This window comes from Chiloscyllium punctatum, chromosome 40 (genome assembly GCF_047496795.1).
Source record: "Chiloscyllium punctatum isolate Juve2018m chromosome 40, sChiPun1.3, whole genome shotgun sequence".
NCBI lineage: Eukaryota > Metazoa > Chordata > Chondrichthyes > Orectolobiformes > Hemiscylliidae > Chiloscyllium > Chiloscyllium punctatum.
The window spans coordinates 4,023,192-4,046,160 of NC_092778.1; the positions used below are offsets into that span (position 1 = coordinate 4,023,192).

Here is a 22,969-nt window from a genome sequence, read left to right on the forward strand (position 1 = left end):
TCCTGGTCAGGATTATGAAGTGTTATTTCTCATTTACATATTTCCCTAGGGTATGTCATTTAAACATTTTGTAATTGTGAAATCAGATATATTAATTTTTTTTTGGCTGGTTTATTTTGGCTTTTAAGAATCTAACATTTAGTTTATGGCCAGATTCTTAGTATCTGGTTGTGCTTACTGTTATCCTTTCTGAAATTTAGAATGAGACAAGAACTCATGTCATTTGGTGAGCTATTAGAGTAATAAGGATTTCAGTTTGGTTCCTGGCCAGTGCTATATCATTAGAACTGTATGAACAAAATAATACCTTTGTTTGCGATAATGAGAGTTCAAAAAGGCAGAAATGTCCATTGAAACTTTTAAAAAAACCAATTCAGTTTTTAAAAGCTCTCATTATATTGTGGAATTTACATTTGATCTTCTTCCACATCAGCTTGTACTTAAAATTCTGCTTTTTTTCCCTTAGATGCTGCTGGACTGAGTTTTGCCAGCAATTTCTGCTTTTGTTGCAGATGTTCAGCATCTGTAGTTCTTTGCTTTATTTTAGTGATTAAGAGTTTTTGGAACCCTTTAAAAACTGACAAGGGTAATAATATAATTAAAAACAAAAAATGGCAAATCTGTTAAATCATTATTTGGCACCAATACTTGCAGCACAGGAAGAGGATAGCATACTGGACATCTTGAAGAAACTAATATTGAATTATGATCTCAGAGGTTTGTGTAAGGAATATGAATACAGTACAAAGAACATAATGGTACTAAGATGTGATAAATCCTCACGACTAGCTGATTTTCACAGTGTTTTAATGGAAATTTTTGAAAAACATTGCAGCTGCCCTAACTCTGACCTTTCTAAATTCTGTTAATTCTGCACTGCTTCTTAAATTGGAAAATCATACATATTAGTCTGGTGTTTCCAAAAATTAAAGAAAGAAACCTAAGCATAAACTTAGCCTAACATCTGTTCTTGGTAAATTGCTAATCTATAATTAATGATAATGTGAATGAACACCTGGCAATTTTCAGCTCTTCTGAGAGCTGGAGAGATTTGTAAAGGATAGGTCATATCTGATTAAACTGTTTGAATCTTTTGAAGCAAGGACCTGATGTCCTGGACAGGGATTTAGCTAAGGATGCTATTTTTAAGTACTTCATAGAACACATTACTCTAAGGTAAAGTTAAAACTCATAGAATTGAGGGGAGTTTTATACCTGGTTAGGTAATCAGCTGAGATAGATGAGATGGAGCCAGGGACAATTAGCGGGAGACGAATACATGCAGCAGTTACTTTTGTTCAGGCCTCAACCATTCTTGATAATTATTAATGGCTTGTGGATGAATGAGAGAACAATGTATCCAGGTTTACTGATGACACATGGACAGACAGCATTGTGAGCAGAAGGATAGAAGCCTAAAGTTACAAAGAGTCATTGATAGATTAAGTGAATGAACTTACTTTGGTTGAGTTCCTTGGAATTTAGAAGTTTGGGAATTATTTGGTCAGAGGTTTGATGATATAATGTATTATGACATGGAGGCAGATAGCCAAACTAAATCAGTCTTTCTACCTCTGTATTTGCAACACAGTAAAATTAAAACTGTCGAAGACCCCAAGAGCTCTTTCAATGATTCCTAACTCCAATTATAATAGACTTGTTGAATAATTAATTCCGTGCATTCGTTTTGTATCTTAAACAAAAGGCATAATGATTTATTAATGCACAATTATTTGAGCAGAGAAAAATTAAATGAGGTAATCTGAATGTCTATTCTTTAAACCTGAAACACCTTTTTTCAGCCCATTCACACAAAATCAATCAAACACCGTTAAGAGATAATTTTTAAAAAAGTAACAAAACTGGCCAGGTTACTTAAATGGTTTTCAGAACAAGCATAGAATTGGACTCCCTAGTTGTTTTCTGGAAACACCAAAGAGGGTCACCTTTTCGAAACTCTTGTATAAGTGGTAATATTTTAACTCAGCTTTCTACTCTTTGGGCTTCTGGAAGTTGTGTGGGAATTTAGGTGAGGAGCTTTCCAATCTTCTTCATCTCTAAACAACAAGTTTTGACCAGAAAATACAGTTCAAAGAAACAACTCCAAATCTGGTTCTACTCTGAAAGACTGACCGTCTTTTCCTAAGGACTCAATTACCATTCAAGATCTGCTTGAACATGGGTGTCTTCCAAATTTGCTGGAACCAATCCCAAGTATTGACCTCATTAATAGCCAACTTCTGCTATATGTTTAAACAGCGAAGGGGTCGTTGTATCTGCAGGAACCCTTCTAATCAAGACTTAACCTCCAGGCTTGATCTTACAAATAAATTAAACCTTATTTGGTCTGTTCTTTTTCTTTTACCACAAGTCGTTTCAAAGTCCACAAGTCATCTTCAGCTTGCAAGTCCAAATCAAAACTGGTAAAAGAATAAAAATAATGATAAATTAGCGAGGGTTCGAGCAAAAGATAGAGATAATCTATTATTCTGATGAAGGGTCACTGAACTTGAAATGTTAGTTCTGCTTTCTCTCCACATGCTGCCAGACTTGCTAAGATTTTTCAGCAATGTTTTTTGTATTTCTGATTTCCAGCATCTATCGTTCTCTGTTTTTAAAAATTATTTCCATCTGAGTGTTTGGTTCTCCTTTGTTGGAAGGCATTACATTTGTAATTATTAATTTTCTGTACATTTGAATGTTTTACTTACAAGAAGACTGATTTTGAAACAAATTCAGAGAGACTGAGCTGTCATTAAAGTACCACCTGACACAGTTTCATTCAAGCAATTTAACACACTATAATGAGATGGTTGTCGGGAGTGGAAAAGCCCTAGTGTAAGATTTTGATATTGGGCTCTACAGAGACCTAATATAGACAGTCAGCCAATCATGAAGTGTTTTCAGATAGTTATTAAGTTTTGTTTAGATGTAATACATGCGAAAAAAGTGTGCCACCCGTGAAGATTGGGGCTGGTTTATTGATACTCTAGGATGAACAGTGGTTGACAGAGTGCGTCTATTTCTGTGAAGTCAGCATCCTGCTTTCCAGCTATGATAGAACATAGAACATAGAGCATTACAGAGCAGTACAGGCCCTTCGGCCCTCGATGTTGCGCCGACACGTCATACCAATCTGAAGCCCATATAACCTACACTATTCTATGTACGTCCATATGCTTGTCCAATGACGAGATTTAAATGTACTTAAAGTTGGCGAATCTACTACCGTTACAGGCAAAGCATTCTATACCCTTACTACTCTCTGAGTAAAGGAACTACCTCTGACGTCTGTCCTATATCTATCACCCCTCAATTTAAAGCTATGCCCCCTCGTGTTTACCGTCACCATACTTGGAAAAAGGGTCTCCCTATCTAACCCTCTGATTATCTTACATGTCTCTATTAAGTCACCTCTCAATCATCTTCTCTCTAATGAAAACAGCCTAAAGTCCCTCAGCCTTTCCTCATAAGACCTTCCCTCCATACCAGGCAACATCCCAGTAAATCTCCTCTGCACCCTTTCCAAAGCTTCCACATCCTCCTTATAATGCGGTCACCAGAACTGTACACTATACTCCTAGTGCGGCTGTACCAGAGTTTTGTACAGCTATAGCATAACCTCATGGTTCTGGAACTCGATCCCTCTATTGATAAAAGCTAAAACACTGTATGCCTTCTTAACAACCCTGTCAACCTGGGTGGCAAATTTCAAGGATCTGTGTAACTGGACACCGAGATCGCTCTGCTCATCTACACTACCAAGAATCTTACCGTTAGCCCAGTACTTTGCATTCCGGTTATTCCAATGAAAATGAATCACCTCACACTTATCTGCATTAAACTCCATTTGCCACCTCTCAGCCCAGCTCTGCAGCTTATCTATGATGATGGGGTTGTCCCCTGCTTTCCTGCTCTATTCACTCATCTTTTATCTGAAAAAGACAGCTACTTTGTGAGCACTGCCACCTTACCAGCTACCCTCTGACTCTGAAGCTTGTTGATACACTAGGGGCTGCTACTGTGTGCAATGTTGATCATCTATTTGAGTCCTTCTAGCCAATGGACACTGGATGATTACTCAGGACTTCATAATAGCCATAGTCCCCTTGTCTACCTTCATTTTAGGTTAGTTTTCATTCTAACTTTTCATAAGCATTACATTGATAATCGGTGTCAGATAGTTCTTTGATGCCAGTTCCATGGGACAGAGTGACCTCAGTGATCCTGCTGGCCTCTACTCTCACCTTTCTTTTGTCATTGTTTGTTGGAGGTGTTGATATTTGGACAAAGCAGGTAACTGGTAAAATCTTATACTAGTTAGAACATATGAGAAAATACTGCAAAAATTTAGAAGAGATCCAAATTCCTAAGACTGGTAAGATAATAGGTTATAGGAGCAAAATTACTGCAGATGCGAGAATCTGTACTGAAAACAAAAAAAGTGCAAGGTATCATAGCTGGTCAGGCAGCATCCATGGAGAGGAAGCAAACTAACGTTTCAAGTCTAGATGGCTCTTCATCAGAGCTGCAGTGATCTCCAAGATAATAGGTCGTGATGGTTAAATATTATTTCGCAAAATGCCAATCAAATTATTAAGATTAAATCATCATGATGATCAGAAGTAATTACAGATTCCTGGAGCCTGAACTGCTGATCACAGTAAATAGTATAGCTTGTGCCTGAAATGCTTGAGTTTTGGTTTGGAAGTCCTGAGTGTGAGATTTAAAGCTCTGATATTAATACTTGTCATATCCACAGGCCTGAGTGGGTACCGGAGTGATACACAGAATAGAAGGACTAATGAATGGAGGGATGTGATAATTGCGGGACATGTAGGAAAATGTACTGACAAGTTGGCATGTTGGGTAATATTCAGGATGATGACCAAGAGGTTGATGGATTGCAAGACATGATGAAATAATGGAGTGCAAGGAATCACAGTGACAGTTGTGTCAGAAAACAATCATGTAATCGAGAAAGTGCCTCGAATTGTGCAAGTAGCAGATTACAATTCGTCTCAGCAGATGCAAAAGTGAAAGTGGTGGTTGGAGGTTGAATAGGTTGAGCAATAAAATAAAGATTTCAGAATACTTTTGTAGTGCAACCAGAAGCAAAAGTATTTATGATAATGAGGTTTTGGTACAGTCAATAACTTTGGGCATAACCTAACAAGGGGCAAAATAAAAAGTGTTTGTAATTCATTCTGAGGTACCAGGTAAGAGGCAATCACCTATGTAACAGCTGAATTCACATTAATAAAGTTCATGTAGATGGGACCTTTAAGGCTAAGGCAAGGTTAGTTGCAATGCTTTTGAAGAACAACGAAGTAATATAGATGTTAGAATAAAGTCTTGCAATGCTAGAACGGTAATCTTAAAAATCTATTAGGTCTTTCAGCTCATTTCATGGGAATGTAGTTCACTCAACATAAAAAAGCATATTTCTGCAGAGTAATATGATTCATAAACACTTCTTTCTGAGAAGTGTCACCCTGCAGAGATCTGTTGGCACATTTTCTGTGGGACTTTAGGTCAATTGGCATAAAAGATACATTTTTGACAATAACTTTCAGAAGCAATTTTTGAATTCTTCTAAGATGCAACAGACACAGAAAGAGAGCCGTGGAAACTAAATAGATTCTTCTATAGGCGTTGGATATAATTTTCCAAAATTCCTTAGTTTCTGGATGGGTGCCAGTGGATTGGAAAACGTCAAATGTAACATGTAAAATCAAGAAAGGAGGAAGACAGAAAGGGACCTATAGGCCAGTTAAACTATCACCTGTTATGGGGAATTTGCTAGAATTCATTATTAAGAAGGTTACTAGAAGGGAGTCTTGAGAAAAGAACAGAGTATTCAGTTTGTTAGAATTTTTTTGAAGAAGTAACATGCAGGGTGGCTAACGGGGAACTTGTATTCATAGTGTACCTGGATTTTCAAGAAACATTTGATAAGGTGTCAGTCTTAAGATAACATGTCATAGACCATATTTTGTTAGCATGGATAAAGGTTTGGTTAGCTAACAGGAAAAGTGTGTACTTTTTCAGGTGGACACACTATAACTATTGGAATGCCATAGGAATCAGTGCTGAGCTCTCAATTATTTACAATCTGTTATATATCAATGACTTGGTTGAAGGGACTGAATTTGCTGATGACATCAAGACAAGAGGAGGTGGAAAGTGTTCAAAAGGTATATGGATATTACTGGAAGCAGTTCGCAAAATGTTATTTTGACTCATTTCTGTGTTGAAAGAGTTTGTTTACGAAGAAAGGTTTGATAGATTGGGCTTACATCCACTGGAGTTTAAAAGAATGAGAGGTGATCTTTTTGAAATGTGGAGTTGCTTCATATTTAATATTTTTTGGAGCACTTGAGTTTGAAGGATTGTCAAAATACATTATTTTTTGGAACACATTTTAAACAAGGATTTTGGAAATCACGTGATTTGTGATGAATTTGGGGAAGTGGTAGTGAGTGATATTGTCGGTGAACTAATAATCCAGAGACCCAGGCTAACTTATGGAGATGTAGGTTGGAATCCCACCCTGCCAGATGATAAAATATGAATCAAAACCTGGAACATAAACTTCACTTAATAGCAACCATGTAACCAGAGTCAATTATTGTAAAAAAAATTTGTTTAACTAACGCCTTTTAGGGAAGAAAACTGCCATCCTTATCAGGTCTGGCCTACGTATGACTTCAGGCCTATGGCAAGTGGTCGACTTTCAACTGCTGTTTCAATACCCTAGCAAGTTAGTCAGTTCAAGCAGCAATTAGGTATGTGCACTAAATGTTGGCCTAGCCAACGAAGCTCATTCTATGTACAAATGAAGAAGAATTATAGTCCTGATTGCTTAAACATACTTCAGAAAACCTGGATGTTATAGCTGGGTTTTATGGCTGTCCTGTTTGAGGAGTAGCTGTAATCTTGGAGTTTTATTTTGAAGTTAATTAGAGTAAGCTTACTACTGAACAAGCTGTTCTACCCATATCTGCTGATTCTGAAGTAGTGAATTCCTTGCAAGACCTGATCATTCTGCTCGAAGAGAGTGACTGAAGAACTTCTCAGCATTTTATTTCCTGAGCAAGTTGTGACCACCAGATCGACAGATTTTAGAACATTCCACATTTGTCCCTTTATACTTTCAAGAATAATTACCCTTGATTTTCTTGGAATATTTTTTGTTTTAAAGTAAATCTTTGCGGAGAGAAATTATATTTTTCCTTTAGATAAAGTGTTTTTGCATGTTTTGCTTTATTTAGAAGGGTAACACTTATATTTTCATATTGCAAAATCATGTGTTAACCAGTTCTGCATCTTTGTTGGATGGATTTTTGTTTTATGATAAGTTGATAATTTTGTGTTTACTGAGGTAACCTGTTTGATCTTTTCATTCTAAACCTAATATTGTGAAAGTGTACGCTGGGCCTTAGGTAAAATATTGTTATATTTAGGTTGTGACCTGTGGAGTAATAGGATAGAGAATGACAGCATACTCCTCCCATCTCTGTTGCAATGTGTGTAGGATCCTGAGGGAATTTGATTAGGTGGATACTGTGAGGATGTTTCCTGTTGTGGATGAGATTAGAATGAGCATTATAATTTAAAAACAAAAGGTCTCCATTTTAAGATGAATTAAGAGAATTTCTTCTACCGGAAGCTTGTTAGCAAGTGGAATTCTCTTCTGTAAATAGTAGTGGAGGGTGACTCAATTAATTTGTTTAAGTATAAATTAGATTTTTCATAAAAAGGGAATGGAGATTTATGGAGACCAGAAAGGAAAGTGGAGTTGAGACCACAATGAAAATACCATGATCTTATTGAATGATGTAGCAGGCTCGAAGGGTAGATTGACCTAATCCTGCTCCCGAGTTTTGTATTCCGATGTATGATCTGCATGATGCATCTAGTCTATGGGAAAGATCTGTTTTTGCAGAAAAATAGGTTGTGCTCAAAGAAAATAACTCCCTTATTGCTATAGAGGCATAAAAGGAAACTTATGGGGATCTTCATACTTTTTTATGGAGTGGTACCATAGATTTAGAGAAGTGTTATTAGTGAGGCAAGAACATAATTTAAAGTAAGGAATCAGATTTGTGGGGTTTTTAAGAATATATTTGGTTAAATATTAAACAAGGTAGGTCTACAATAATTATCCATCAACCATCCTATTTACAAATGGTTGCTCCCATCCTGCTTAATCATACTAGGCCATCACAGCAGTGTGATGTACTATCGAAAGGAGAGAGAAAAACCATAAAACCTATTCAGTCAGTTGAACTGATTGTGCACTCACACTGGACTCAATGCCAGTTTTGATGCATTGAAGTGACAGAAGAGGTTGTAGAAGATCAATACTGGGGTGTTATGGTTCTTTGATGATGTTGGCAGCCTTTCTACGTTAACATCATTGAAAACCCATTGCACCTTGGCAATGATCTCCTGCAACCTCTTCCATCTGGCAGAAGGTACAGAAACCTGAACACGCAACATCGGGTTCAGGAACAGCTTCTTCCTGACTGTTATTAAACTAATGAATGTTTTGTGAATGTGGAATTCTATTTTTCAAATCTTTTAAATGGCATTCATAGAGTCATAGAAATGTATAGCAAAGAAACAGACCCTTCAGTCCACCTTGTCCATGCCGACCAGATATCCCAACCCAATCTAGTCCCACCTGCCAGCACCCAGCCCAAATCCCTCCAAACCCTTCCTATTCATATACCCACCCAGATGCCTTTTAAATGTTGCAATTGTACCAACCTCCACCATTTCCCCTGGCAGCTCATTCCATACACATACCACCCTCTGTGAAAAAGTTGCCCCTTAGGTCTCTTTTACATCTTTTCCCATCTCACCCTAAACCTATGCCCTCTAGTTCTGGACTCCTAACTCCAGGGAAGAGACTTTGTCTATTTATCCTATCCATGCCCCTCAGGATTTTGTAAACCTCTATAAAGTTACCCTAAACCGCTGATGCTACAGGGAAAACAACCCCAGCCTATTCAACCTCTCCCTATGGCTCAAATCCTCCAACCCTGCCAACACCCTTGTAAGTCTTTTCTGAAACCTTTCAAGTTTCACAACATCTTTCCGATAGGAAGGAGACCAGAATTGCACGTAATATTCCAAAATATTCCAAAATTGACCTAACCAATGTCCTATACAGCTGCAACATGACCTCCCAACTCTTGTACTCAATACTTTGACCAATAAAGGAAAGCATACCAAACTCTGCCTTCACTATCTTATCTATCTGCGACTCCACTTTGAACCTGCACTCCTAGGTCTCTTTGTTCAGCAACACTCCCTAGGACCTTACCATTAAGTGTATAAGTCCTGCAAAGGTTTGCTTTCCCAATATGCAGCACCTCGCATTTATCTAAAATAAACTCCATCTGCCACTTCTCAGCCCATTGGCCCATCTGATCAAGATCCCGTTGTAATCTGAGGTAACCTTCTTTGCTGTCCACTACATCTCCAATTTTGGTGTCATCTGCAAACTTACTAACTATAATCTCCTATGTTCACATCTAAATCATTTATATAAAAGATGAAAAGTAGTGGACCCACCACTGATCCTTGTGGCACTCCACTGGTCACAGGCCTCCAGTCTGAAAAACAACCCTCCACTACCACCCTCTGTCTTTTTCCTTTGAGCCAGTTCTGTATCCAAATGGCTAGTTCTCCCTATATTCCATGAGATCTAACCTTGCTCACCAGTCTCCCATTGGGAACCTTGTCGGACATCTTACTGAAGTCCATATAGATCATGTCCACCTATCTGCCCTCATCAATCCTCGCAGTTACTGTATCAAAAAATTCAATCAAGTTTGTAAGACATGATTTCCCATAAACAAAACCATGTCAACTATCCGTAATAGTCCTTGCCTTTCCAAATATACGTACATCCTGTTCCTCAGGGTTCCCTCCAACAACGTGGCCACCACTGATGTCAGGCTCACTGGTCTCTTGTTCCCTGGCTTGTCCTTACCACCCTTCTTAAACAGTGGCACCATGTTTGCCAACCTCCAGTCTTCCAACACCTCATGTGTGACTCGATGATACAAATATCTCAGCAAGGAGCTCAACAATCACTTCCCTAACTTCCTACAAGGTTCTAGGGTACACCTGATCAGGTCCTGGGGATTTATCCACTTGTATGTGTTTCAAGACATCCACAGTAAACACTCTTGCAAAATTCTTTGCAATGGGCAATCTGAAAATGATATATTTATTGGATTGTATGTGTATTATAGCTTGTTGTAATGTATGCTCTTACAAAAGGTGAATGAGAAAAGATTACAGGTTGAACTTGCTGGCTTTGGACAGTCATTGACGAGAAAGGAAATCGCAAATGAATGCAAGTCATCTTTTGGATGTGTGCATAAAACAAAATGCATAAATGAAGAAATTCCTTCTCAGGAGTCCTTAAGGAGAAGCTACTTTAAATGTAGAGCCATGTACAGAACATAAAGATCATTGATTTAAGCTAGGAAGCTTTTGTTATCCATATAAATGTTTTATTTATTTAATGATGAATAAGAGAATCTGCTAATTGTGTGCAAATAGTGGGCATTAGTTGGGAGTTCAAATGAGGTAACGAACTGAAATTGATTTTTGGGATGGGAGAGTTCCAAAGTGTAGTTGAGGCCTCAGTACTGATGTCTGTGGCAATCTATTGGTTAGTTTGTCAATCTGAAAATAACATATCCCAACTCTCTCCTAAATTAGCTAGTCTATGCTAATAAATTAAGTCCCAACACTCTGAACTCCAATCTGTGTGGTAATCTTTTCTGATGGCATTTTATTGAGTATCTTTTGGATATCCCACGACATTACATTTACTGATTTTACTTCATTAAACTTGCATGTTATTTCCTCATACCTCGAGTTGAGGTCTCTGGCTGAATATACAATTTCTCTAACACACTTAAGAGCAAGGTTATTCTTTTGTGTTTATCCTTATTGTTCTATGTTGGTTTGCCATTTGATGTATGGATATGCAGAGATTTGAACCTGACACTGACCTCCCTGTCTTAGGGGAAGCCATGTGTCCCTTTTGTATCAGGCATGTAAAACAACAGAATACATTGTTTAAGGTCAATTTACCTTTCATCGAATCACTTGGAATTTGCCACCTTAGTTAGGATTGATTTTTGTAATATTGAAAATCTATGTTTTCATGGTTGTAATGCAACTCATCAGTAAATACGTTAACTTTGAAAGAAGTGCAGAAAGCCCCACTGATGGTCAGGTTTCCACTGCTTTGTTGCAGGCAGAAGATTGAAGAGCTGGAAGCCGAGAGAAGCCATCTTGATAAAGCGAACAAGGTCTTGGAAATGAAACTGGAGCGATACACCCTTCAGGTACAATCATCTGAGATTTTGGTTGAGATCACCTTTGTATCATGAGCAGTCATCTACTGATACAAAGCTAGGAAGAATTAGTCCTAGTGTTAATAGTTGGAAGTACAGTACTCGCTTGTGGTTAAACAGTAGATTCATTCCGCTCAGAAGGTGGAATAGTATTAGAAATCATTCAATGAAGGAGAAAAATAGATAGTGAAACACATTATTATAACTGAGCTGAGACTTTTTTTTAGGCAACAAGTTATGATCTGAAACGTATTCCCATAAAGCATGGTGGGAGCATATTTGATATGAACTTTCAAGAGGAAGTTGCATAAATTCTTGCAGGAAAAAAAAATTCAGTGCTATGAAGAATTGAATAGCTGTATCAGAGAATTATTAGAAGCCCAATGACATAAAGAATTTCCTTCTGAGTTATAAAGTTCTGTGGTGCAAATCCATCATCCTGTTCTGTGACTTTTAACCAATGACTTCATTACTTTTAGAAGGAAAACATTTAGTGTTACACCAGAGCTAAATTTTACTTTGATTTTCCAACTAATTGTATCAATTTACAGTAATATATCCATGTGTTCTTAAGCCTTGACTCAATCTGTCAACATTGTGAATCACCAGTGAAATGCATATTTTAAAGAAAAAGAAAGCAATATCACATTATTTTGTTTTCTGATATGAACCTTTATTGTACTGTCCTGTCTTGAAAACATTTATATATTCCCTAAAAGTGATGTGCCAATTTAAATCAAATGCAGCTCAAAAGTCGAATTCAACATTGTGCTTGCATGTTGTACTTGTGAAGACCACTGACTGAGGAATCTGTTTATACATTTGGGTATGTTTGACTATCTAATGACAGTTTCTCTAGCTGGTATGCCTCTGCTTTAAAAACTTTGTTGAAGTCCTACTCCAGGAACTGCCTACATTACATCAATTGACAATTCAGTGCAGTACTGAGGAGTTGCTACATCATTGAACATGTTGAAACCATATGCATACTAATTTTCAAATTTTTCTAACGATGATAGTGACCACACTTCTAAAATAATTTATTAACTCTAACATACATAGGAACATGATTGCTGCTTTTTTAATACATATCTTCTTTTCTATGTGGTCTCAGATTTTGTATGATGCTTTCAGTATTATAGTTTATTTTCTTATTTTGTATTGTTTTGTTTCTCATAAACAAGAACGGTTTTGAAAGGTTAAAGCAAAAAGCTGTATATAATAGAAAGTTTGCTTGGCAGAACAGTATCTGTGCACAGATTCTGCCTGAATATTTCCAGAACGTTTTGTTTTTATTTGAGATTTTAATGTATTTGTAGAAATTAGAACCTTCTTGCTTCATAGAGTCATATGGCACAGAAACAGACCGTTCAGTCCACTTGTCCATGCCGACCAAGTTTCCCAAACTAAACTAGTCCCGCTTGTCTAAGTTTGGCCCTTATCCCTCAAAATCTCTTCTATCCAAATGCCTTTTAAATGTTGTAACTGTACCTGCAACTACCACCTCTTCTGGCAGTTCACTCCATATAGGAACTATCCTCTGTGTGAAAAAGTTGCCTCTCGGATCCCCTTTCAGTCTTTCTCATCTCACCTTAGAGATATTCGCTCTAGTTTTGAACATCTCTATCCTGGGGAAAAGAGCTTTATTATTCACCTTATCTATGCCCCTCATGATTTCAGAAACCTCTACAAGGTCAGTCCTTAGCCTCCTTTGCTTCAATAACAAAAAGTCCTCGTTTATACAGCCTCTTAGTATCATTCAAACCTTCCAATCTTGGTAATGTCCTTGCAAATCTTTTCTGCACCCTCTCCAAATCAATAATGTCCTTCTTATAGCAGACCAACCAGAGCTGTGCACAGTACTCCAAAAGTGTCCTCACCAACCTCCTGTACAGCCGCACCATAACGTCCTAACGTACTCACTGGCCTGAGTAATGAAGGCAAGCATACCTCTTTAACCACCCTGTCTACATGTAATGCGACTATCAATGAATATCAACCCTTAGGTCTTTCTATTCGACACCATTCCCCACTGCCCTAACTGTATAAGTTCTGCCCTTGTTTGTTTTACCAAAATGCAAGAGTTTGCATTTATCCAAATTAAACTCCATCTGCATTCCTCAGCCCATTGGTCCAATTGATCAAGATCCCTCTGTAATCTTAGATAAGCTTCTTCACCAGCAACACATTTTTAAGCTCCGATCCCCAGCATCTGCAGTCCTCACTTTCTTCTAACCTTCTTCACTGTCCACTATACCACCAGTTCTGGTGTCATCCGCTAGCGTACTAACCATGCTTCCTAAATTCTCATCCGAATAGTTCATATAAATTATGACCAACAGTGGAACCAGAACCGATCTTGCTGGTCACAGGCCTCCAGTCCAAGAAACAACTCTTCAGCGCCAATTTTGTATCCAATTGGAAAGCGCTCACTGAATCCCATGTGATTTAATTTTACTCGCCAATCTATCATGCAGAACCTTGTCAAAAGCTTTACTGAAGACCATCATCTATCATCTTTGTCATGTCTTCAGAAAACTTTGTGAGACGTGATTTCCCATTATTAAAACCATGCTGACTATTCCTAATCAATCCATGCCTCCACAAATGCATGTAAATTCTATCTGTCAAAATCCCATCCAACAACTTACCCACCACTGATGTTAGGCTCACGGGTCTACTGTTTCCAGGCTTCACACCATCAAAGTTGGCCTTACTCCAATTCAGAACTTTAACGTTTACACAGGCCTATCCTTTTCCATAACTATTGTAAAGCTATTAGAATTATGATCACTGGTCCCAAAGTGCTCCTCCACTAACACTTCAGTCACTAGCCCTGCCTTATTTCCCAAGAGAAGGTCAGATTTTCTTCCTTATCCAGTGTGGAAGTGCTCATCTTGTGTTTGACTCTCTCAGTAACTTTCTTTGGTAAAAAGTACAAAATGATCTTTTATCAGTTCTATCCTTAACCCTGACAAGTACAAACATTTTGGGAAATAAATTACAGAATGGCTGTACTTTTAAATGATATTGTACTGTCCATGGAGAAATGTTCATATTTGTTAACATTTAGAAAATGTTCCATTTGAGCTTATGACAGAAAAGCAATAGATTCAGTATGGCCCATGACTTGAGGCCTATTGATTTAATCTTAACAACTATTTAGGCCATATCCATTTTTTTTTTATTATCTATATCAAGGGAAGAGTTTGCTGACAGTTCATATAAAGGAAGAAAAGACAGCATGTAGCTTTTCTGGCACTGAGCATTAGTAGAGAGACTTATTATTGAGTATTTGCTTAATTGTTGAGTTGAAAAGATAAAGATTAAAATGAGTGTGAAAGTAGCATTTAATAATGGTTTAAAAGCATGGAAAGCATCACTCTATAGGATGAGGCAGATTCATATTGAGCTCTGTCAATGAGGTGGCAGAAGTAGACAAATAAAGTATTTGATGTTGGTCAATCTTGAATTCGGTAGAATTGAGCATTTGTTGCAATCAATGTTATGATTGTGTAGAAAATTCCCGTAATTTTGTAAGGATAAAGATCCCTCCAAGGATTTTTTTGATTGTTATTTTCACCTTCATAGAATGGCACAATTGTTACAGTGCACCGGGGGCTATTTGGCCCATTGTGTTTCCAACTGCGTGTTAAATATACATTGTTACCTAGTTCAATTTCCTGCTGCTTCCCCATAACCTTGGACATTTTTTAAAATCCAAAGAATAATTCAATCCCTCTCAGTTGCCTCTATCACACTTTGAGCAGTGCATTCCTTATCCTAACTACTCTTGGAGTCATAGTCATACAGCATGGAAACAGACCATTTGATCCACCTCATCCATACTGACCAAGTTTCCCAAACTAAACTAGTCCCACTTGCCTGTGTTTGATCCATATCTCTGTAAATCTTTCTTATTCATGTTACTATCCAAATGTATTTTAAATGTGACTGGACCTGCATCTACCACTTCCTCTGGCAGTTCATTCCACATACGAACCACCCTTTATGTGAAAAAGTTGCCTCAAATGTCCCTTTTAAATCATTCTCCTCTCACCTTAAAAATATGTCCTCTAGTTTTGAACTCCCTAAGGAAAAGACCTTTTGTTATTCATTTTATCTGTGACTGTCATGATTTTGTAAACCTCTCTGAGGTCACCTGTTAAAAAAAGTCCCAGCCAAATCAGCCTCTCTGTGTAATCCAAACCCTCTAGTCCTGGCAACAACCCTTTGTAAACTTTTTCTGAACCCTCTCCCGTTTACTAACATTCTTCCAGGATGATCAGAACTGTGGACAGGACTCCAAAAGTGGTCTTGCCAACATCTTGTGAAACCGTAACAGAACATCCCGACTCCTCTACTCTGTAGTCTGAGCAATGACAGCAAGTGTGCTGAATGCCTTCTTAACAGCCTCTGTACCTGTGACACAACTTCCAAGAAACTATGTACCTGAACTGCTAGATCTTTCTGTTAGAGAACACTCCCAAGGGTCCTAACATTAACTGTATAAGTTCTGTCCTTGTTCATCTTACCAAAATCCAGCATTTCTCATTTATCCAAATTAAATTCCATCTACCACTCCTCAGCTCCTTGGCCCAATTGATCAAGGCCACTTTGTAATCTTAGATAACCTTCTTCACTATCCACTGTACCAAGAATTTTGGTGTCATCCACAAATTTAGTAACCATGCTTCTTAAATTTTCATCCAAATTGTTTATGTAAATGACGCCCAACAGTGGACCCAACACCTATCTTGTGGAATACCACTGGTCACAGGCCTCCAGTCACCTGAAAACCAACCCTCCGCCACACCCTGTCTCCTGCCCTCAACCCAATTTTGTATCCAATTGGAAAGGTCTCCCTGAATCCCATGTCATTGCTTCTTTTGCAAAGCATTTTAAATTGATGCCCTCTTACACATTTACAAACAGGACCAGTTTCTCACTACCTACTTTCTCCAGTTCACTTAATGCTTTTGAAAACTTCTGTCAGATCTCCTCTTTGCCGCCTTTTCCTTAAGGAGAATAGTACCAACTTTTTCAACCTTATTCTCAAAACTGAAGTTCCTCATTCCTGGAATCATTCTTGGAAACTGCTTATATACTTTGTCCAATGCTTTCACATCCTTCCTGTAATATGGTGCCCATAACTATATACAATACTCCAGTTAAGGTCTAACAAGTATCCATGCAAGTTTGATATTACCTCTGTCCTCTGGCACTTTTTGCCACGAATAAAGGATACTATATGTTTTACTTACTGCTCTCTCCTTGTCCTAATGCTTTTAATGACTTGTGCACATAAACATCCAGGTCCCTCTGCTTCTGCATCCTGTTAGAATTGTGTCCTCTATTTTACATTATCTTTCAATGTTCTTCCAAGCAAAATACATCACCTCACTTTTCCCTGCATTGAATTCTTTAAAGTTTTGTCATCTGCAAATTTGAAATTGCCACCTGCCCACCAAGATATGTATATCAGGAAAAGCTAGGGTCCCAATTCTGATTCTTGGGGAACTCCACTACATATCTCCCTCCAGCCCAAAAAATGTCCATTGACCATTACTGTCTGCTTCTTATTAGTCAGCCAATTTTGATTGCATGTTGCTGTTGACCCTAATAACTGAAATCCTCACCAATCTTTACTCCTCTTTTGCTTATGAATTAGGTAATAAGATAAAGAGAAGTTGCAGAAAAACACACTAAAAAATAGTTTAGTAAAGCAGAATGTAGAGGAACAGGTCTTTCATTAGCCATCCTCGTAATAGTAAATCTGATGAACCAGATTTCATACTTTAAAGTTATGCATGAGATATCATCTAACCATTGTAGAATCTCTAGCCTTCAACTAATTGTACTCTACTGACAGAATTATACCTCATTGTTTCCTCTGAAGCTCAATTTTGGGGTTGCAGTGATGATTTCCTGAACTTCACCCAGATTGAAGATCCAAACCCAATTTTATACCTTAACCTGTCGTTTAACTTAAATTGTTTTGGAGATCATGCAAGCATCAAATGAATGTCTTGATTGATGAATAGGAAAGCACATGGGATTATTGGGTGAATACATGCATATTCAACCCTCCATCTGTTGCAGTAAACAAAACCTAGTGGCCATGTATATCTAATATTATCAATTTAATATTTAAACGCGAAAGACTTCCATCTGTTACAGTCTAAAAACTTTGCATAACATTGCAAACTGTAAAAATCTTCACAATTGACCAAACTTGTTGTTTTTGATCAAAGCAAAGTACTGCTAATTTAATTAGGAAAATAAGACCCTGTAAAATGAAAACAAACAGCTGAGATGTTCTTTCAATTTCTGTAGCACTGTGATGTTATTTACAGTAAATTTGACTATCTACCTCTATACAGTGAAAACGTCCAGAAAAGATTTTTCTTTCTGTTAACTTTGTTAATTTGTTTCGGGAAATGACTACAGTCGGTTCTGCTATAACACGTGCTCATGTGATCCCATGTTATAAGAAAATCGTTTAATCGTAGCACTATTTAAACTAATGGGGCCGGAATTGCGTTATAACCAATACGCACTTTAAATGTTTGTCCCCAATTCGTCAATTGCACTACAGTGAATTCGCATTAACGAAACAAGTGTTACAGCAGAACAATCTGTATCAGAATTTTATCATGCTTCTCCATATCATGTAAAAAGATCTGATACTTGCACAAGTTTAAAGGTTTCACTGCCTAACCAATCTGACCATCTAACTGTTCTGTTTGTTGATTCATCCCATCCAATGTTTTTGCTTCATAGCTGCTCTGTAAGTGTACTCACACTATAAGAATTGTAGCACTTCAAGGACTTGGCTCAACACCATAACCAAAATTAGGGCTTGACAATAGATGTTCATCTAGTCAGCAACATCAACATCCCATGCTTAAAAAACAATTTTTTAAGAATTGCTTGTACAACCATGAGAACTGAGGTTGTCACCAGTTGTTCAACAGTTCAAGAGTGATGCCTACAAAAGCTCATATATTTCTGCCATTGATAGGATGAAGCAGGCTGATTTTTGACCTGCAAGACTTTGGGCCTGGTGGAGTGGAGGAAGTGACCTATGAAGTAATGTGGGATATGATCCAGAATCTGCTTCCTTTCCTCTCTATCACTGCCCCTGCTCCATATGAGCAATTGGGACTAAGCCATTCTTCACTGGTGCTGCACTTAAGGAGCACATCAGAGTTTCTTTGAATCATTTTTTGATGCCATTCTCTGAGACATGGGCCATTTGGGGGTTGAGACAACAGGACTGGTGGAGGAGACAATTTTTAACCATGTGGACACAGAGATTGGTCCGTCGAGGTTCATTCTGCAGGCATTTTGCTGGAATGCTGGTGGATCTGACTCTTTGTTTACAATCGTCCCGTTGAAATAGGAAAATAGGGCTGGATGCAGTAATGATGGAATTCAAGGTCTTAATTTTCCAAGATGTGGCAATCTTGTGTTGATTGCAACTTGATTCCTTTTTTACGAACTGAATGAACTCCTCATTTCAATTCAAATCAGGGCTTCTTCAGAAACATGGAGCTGCACTTCCACTCTGCTAAGTCCTTTGCAGCATAGAACAGTTGAGGCTATGCAAAACAAGTACCTTTTTTACAGCAGTCAGTTGCCATGTTCTATTATTAAAAGGTGCAACATCAAAGATAGCCACTTTATGAGCTGCTATCAAACTTAAGTACATATGGTAAGTGTTGAGTTAGGGGGCAAGGTGCTGGGGTTAGTATGCCAAGTGGATAGGGTATAGCAGTGGGTAGGGGATATGCAGCTAAGTCAGTGGGGTGCCAGGTGTGTAAGTTGCCAAGGAGAAGTAGAGTGAAGGGGGAAGAGGAGGGAGGTGGGGGTGGGGGCGGGGGCGGGGGGTGGGGTGTGGTGTGGTGATGGTTGAGTTGGGTTCAAGTCCTGGTAGAGGCTGGTGTTGAGCCAAGAGTGAGGGAGGGTTGTAGATGGAGGTGTGTGAGGTAAGCTGACATTTCAGTTTAATGGTTTCTCAGGAGGAAGACTAATTAGCTTCATTGGACCCTCTGAAATCTCCAATTTAAAATGGGTACTTTTGGAGGGTTACAAGTATATGGAAATTGCTTAGTGGAATTTTTCAACTTAGAAAAATGCAATTTAGATTCAGTTTTGTGGACCTATTTGATTTTCACAAAATAGCTTTCATCGTGTACGTACAGCATGAACTAACTTGTTTTGATTGACTCAGAAAGACCTGTACCTCTACAGTCTGCTTTATTGAACTGTGTATTAGTGTGTTTTTCTGCAACTTCTCTCTATCTTATGACCTAATTCACAAGCATAAGTTGAGTAAAGAGTGGTGGGGATTTCAGTTAGCCAGACAAGTTCGATGTTCTATGTTGTTCAGCCTTTGTGGGGGAAAAATAGCTTCAATTTATCAGTCAGTGACCCTTCATGTGTATGCCTTTTTTAAGCTGGAAGGATCAATGTTGCTTTTAAATCCCAGCATTAAAAGTGAGACCTTTTTTTTCTGAATTTATTATTTGTAAAACTGATAGACAATTCTCAAATGTAGCACTCTGCTTCAGTTACGAAGAGAAAGCATCGTTTGAGTTTTTTGTAATCAATACTTCCAAGACCAGCACTTGTCCATTCCTTATTGTGCTTCAGAAGCTGGAATGTAAATGATGTACATGTTGGTCACCATTTAGTCAGTTTAGCCTGAATGCCATCCAAGTCTTCGTGCATGCTGGCACAGACTGCCTGAGTATCTGAGAAGGTGTAAATAGTGCTGAACATGATGTAATAATGATCATCCCCACTTCTGGCTTTGTGATAGAGAGAAGGCTATTGATGAAACAGCTTAAAATATTTGGGCCTAGCTTGGACACTAGCCTGAAGAACCTGTTCAGCAATGTTCCAAGGCTGTGGTGATTATCCTCTAACAACCACAGCTACTTTCCTTTATGCTAAGTATGACTCCAAGCTGCGGGGAGTTTTCCCCCTCATTCCCAGTGAGTTCAATTTTGCTAAGACTTCTTAATGTCACAATTGGTCAGATGCTGCCTTAATATCTAGGAAGTTGCTCTCAATTCTACTGAAAGACAGAATAAAAGAGCTTTATTTATCTCAAGCGTTTGTTTGCAGGATGAAATACATCTTAATTAATTCCTCAATGTATAATTATTACCACCCTAAGTTTGTGCATATTGCAATGTAGACTATGAACTAGTATATTCAGGATCTCATTTCCAGTTGATTGTGAAGAGCGTGATGAAACTGGCACAATTCCTTACCAAATGAGTTTGATGCAGTAATCTAAATTGACTTGATTGCGAAACCATATAGAGTGACATGTTAGACAATACGTGAAGTTTCTGTATTCTTGAATATTCAATGTTTTATTCGTTGAATCTACCTTTTGTTGTTAATTGCATGGATGTTTGAGTTTGTCTGGTAATACCTACACATAATTAACAGGTATTGTTTATGCCTTCTAGAGATGCAAAATCTGAATTTGTAAATCCTAATTAAGTAAAATTTGGAAATAAACAAATAGGGTGGAATGCTAGCATTTTTACCACAATCTTTGAATGAAATCATCATCTCATTAGAATGAAAGTGACAATTTCACCAGTGTGGTGCGACTGACAAGTACGTCTTTCTTTCCCTTTTGCTTAGTCATTGCAGAGGGACTGTTCCTGCTATGCTCCTCTGTCATTCCCAACACTCTGTATTCTTCCCACGACAGCTTTCATAGAATCATACAACACAGAAACAGAACCTTCGGCCCAACTCATCCATGCTGACCAGGCTTACTAAACTGAATAGTCCCATTTAGCTGCATTTGGCCCATATCCCTCTAAACATTTTCTATCCATCTACCTGTCTAAATGTATTTAAATGCTGTAAATGAATTCGCCTCTACCACTTCCCCTGACAGCTCGTTCTACATATGCAGCGCCCTCTGTGTAAAAAAGTTGCCCCTCTAATCTCTTTTAAATCTTTCCCCTATCATCTTCAAACTATGCCCTCTAGTTTTGGGCTCCCCTGCCCTGGGGAAAAGATCTTGGCTATTGACCTTATCAGTGCTTGCCCAAGATTTTATAAAGCCTCTGAAAGGTGGCTCCTCAGTCTGCTATGCTCAGGAAAAAAAGTCCTAGCTTGTCCAGCCTCTCCTTATAACTCAAACCCTCCACTCTTGGTAGCATCCTTATAAATCTTTTTTGCGTCCTTTCCAGTTGAATAACAACCTTCCTATAGCAGGGCGAACAGAATTGTATGCAGTACTCCAAACATGGCCTTACCAATGTCATGTACAACCGTAACATGATGGCCCAACGCCTGTGCTCAATGCTCTGACCAACGAAGGCCAGTGTGCCAAATGCCTTCTTCACTACCCTGTCTGTCTGTGATGCAACTTTCAATGAACTATGTACCTGCACCCTTAAGTGTCTCTGTTCGACAACACTCCTACCATTAACTGTATTATTCCTGTCTTGGTTTGTCTTCCCAAAATACAACATCTCACATTTACCTAAATTTTGCCATTTGCTATTCCTTGGCCCACTAGCCCAATTGTTAAAAATCCCGTTGTACTTTAAAGCTTTTTCACTGTTCGCTAAAGCACCAATTTTGATATCATGTGCAAACTTAGGAAACATGCCTCCTATTTTCTTGTCCAAATCATTTATATAAATGATGGACAACAGTGGACCCAGCAGTGAGCCTTGTGGCACACCACTGGTCACAGACCTCCAGTCTGAACAACTTCCCCATGCCAGAGATGCAGCACCTGCTCTTTATCTCCTTTCTTCCTATTGCTCAACACCCCAAACAGTTCTTCCAGGTGAGCTGTTCACTGTGGGATCTGCTCTATTTTGAGAAATCCAAACGCAGTTTGGGTGCTCATTCACTCAAGATCTGTAAATTTGAGCTTCCAGTCACCTGTCCTTTTAATTTTCCTTTGCTTTGACTTCTCAGTGTTTGGCCTCCTGCAATGTTCCATTGAAGGTCATCAAGCAGAGAAGTTCATCTTCCAATGAGATATTTTACAGCCTTCTGAACTCAGACTTGAGTTAAGCAGTTTTAGAGGGTGATCTGTGCCTTGGTTTTCTTTCCTTTTTTTTGGTTTTGTTCTTACTCTCTTATTTTGCTCTTTTATGCTTTTGTTGACAGCTGTTTATCATTCTGACATTAACACTTCCCCTTGATATATTGTTGATGACTTAATTTGCCCAATATTTCTTTCAGCTTTGCACCACTTAGTGATTTGTAATTTAATCAGTCTTGCTTTTCACTTTATTACAGACCTTCCCTTTAGCTCTTCTTGCTTGCAACTTATAACATCTTCTACATGATGAAAGGGTATCAACCTGAAAGTTAAATCTGCATAAGGGCTGCCTAACTTGCTAATTATATTCTGCTTTCTGAATTTACTGTCTATTCAACGTCATATTCCATCCCCATCTGTTGCCTCTTTCTTTGGACATGATAAACCTAGAAGTGGAAGGTGTGATTTTTCTCTCTGCCCCTCAGTGAGTGAGCAGACATCCTAACTGTATTTGAAGTTGAGCTCTATTAATTATAAA

At 38.3% G+C, this 22,969-nt stretch overlaps 1 protein-coding gene across 3 annotated transcripts in view; it reads left to right on the forward strand.

Moving 5' to 3' along the window:
- mad1l1 (mitotic arrest deficient 1 like 1) overlaps window positions 1–22,969 on the forward strand; it is a 900,368-nt gene that overhangs the window by 373,497 nt on the left and 503,902 nt on the right. For all 3 annotated transcript variants that reach the window (XM_072559202.1, XM_072559204.1, XM_072559203.1), the window contains one exon: window positions 11,291–11,381. In XM_072559202.1, coding sequence (XP_072415303.1) covers window positions 11,291–11,381 — 91 coding nt within the window. The remainder of the gene's footprint in view (window positions 1–11,290; window positions 11,382–22,969) is intronic.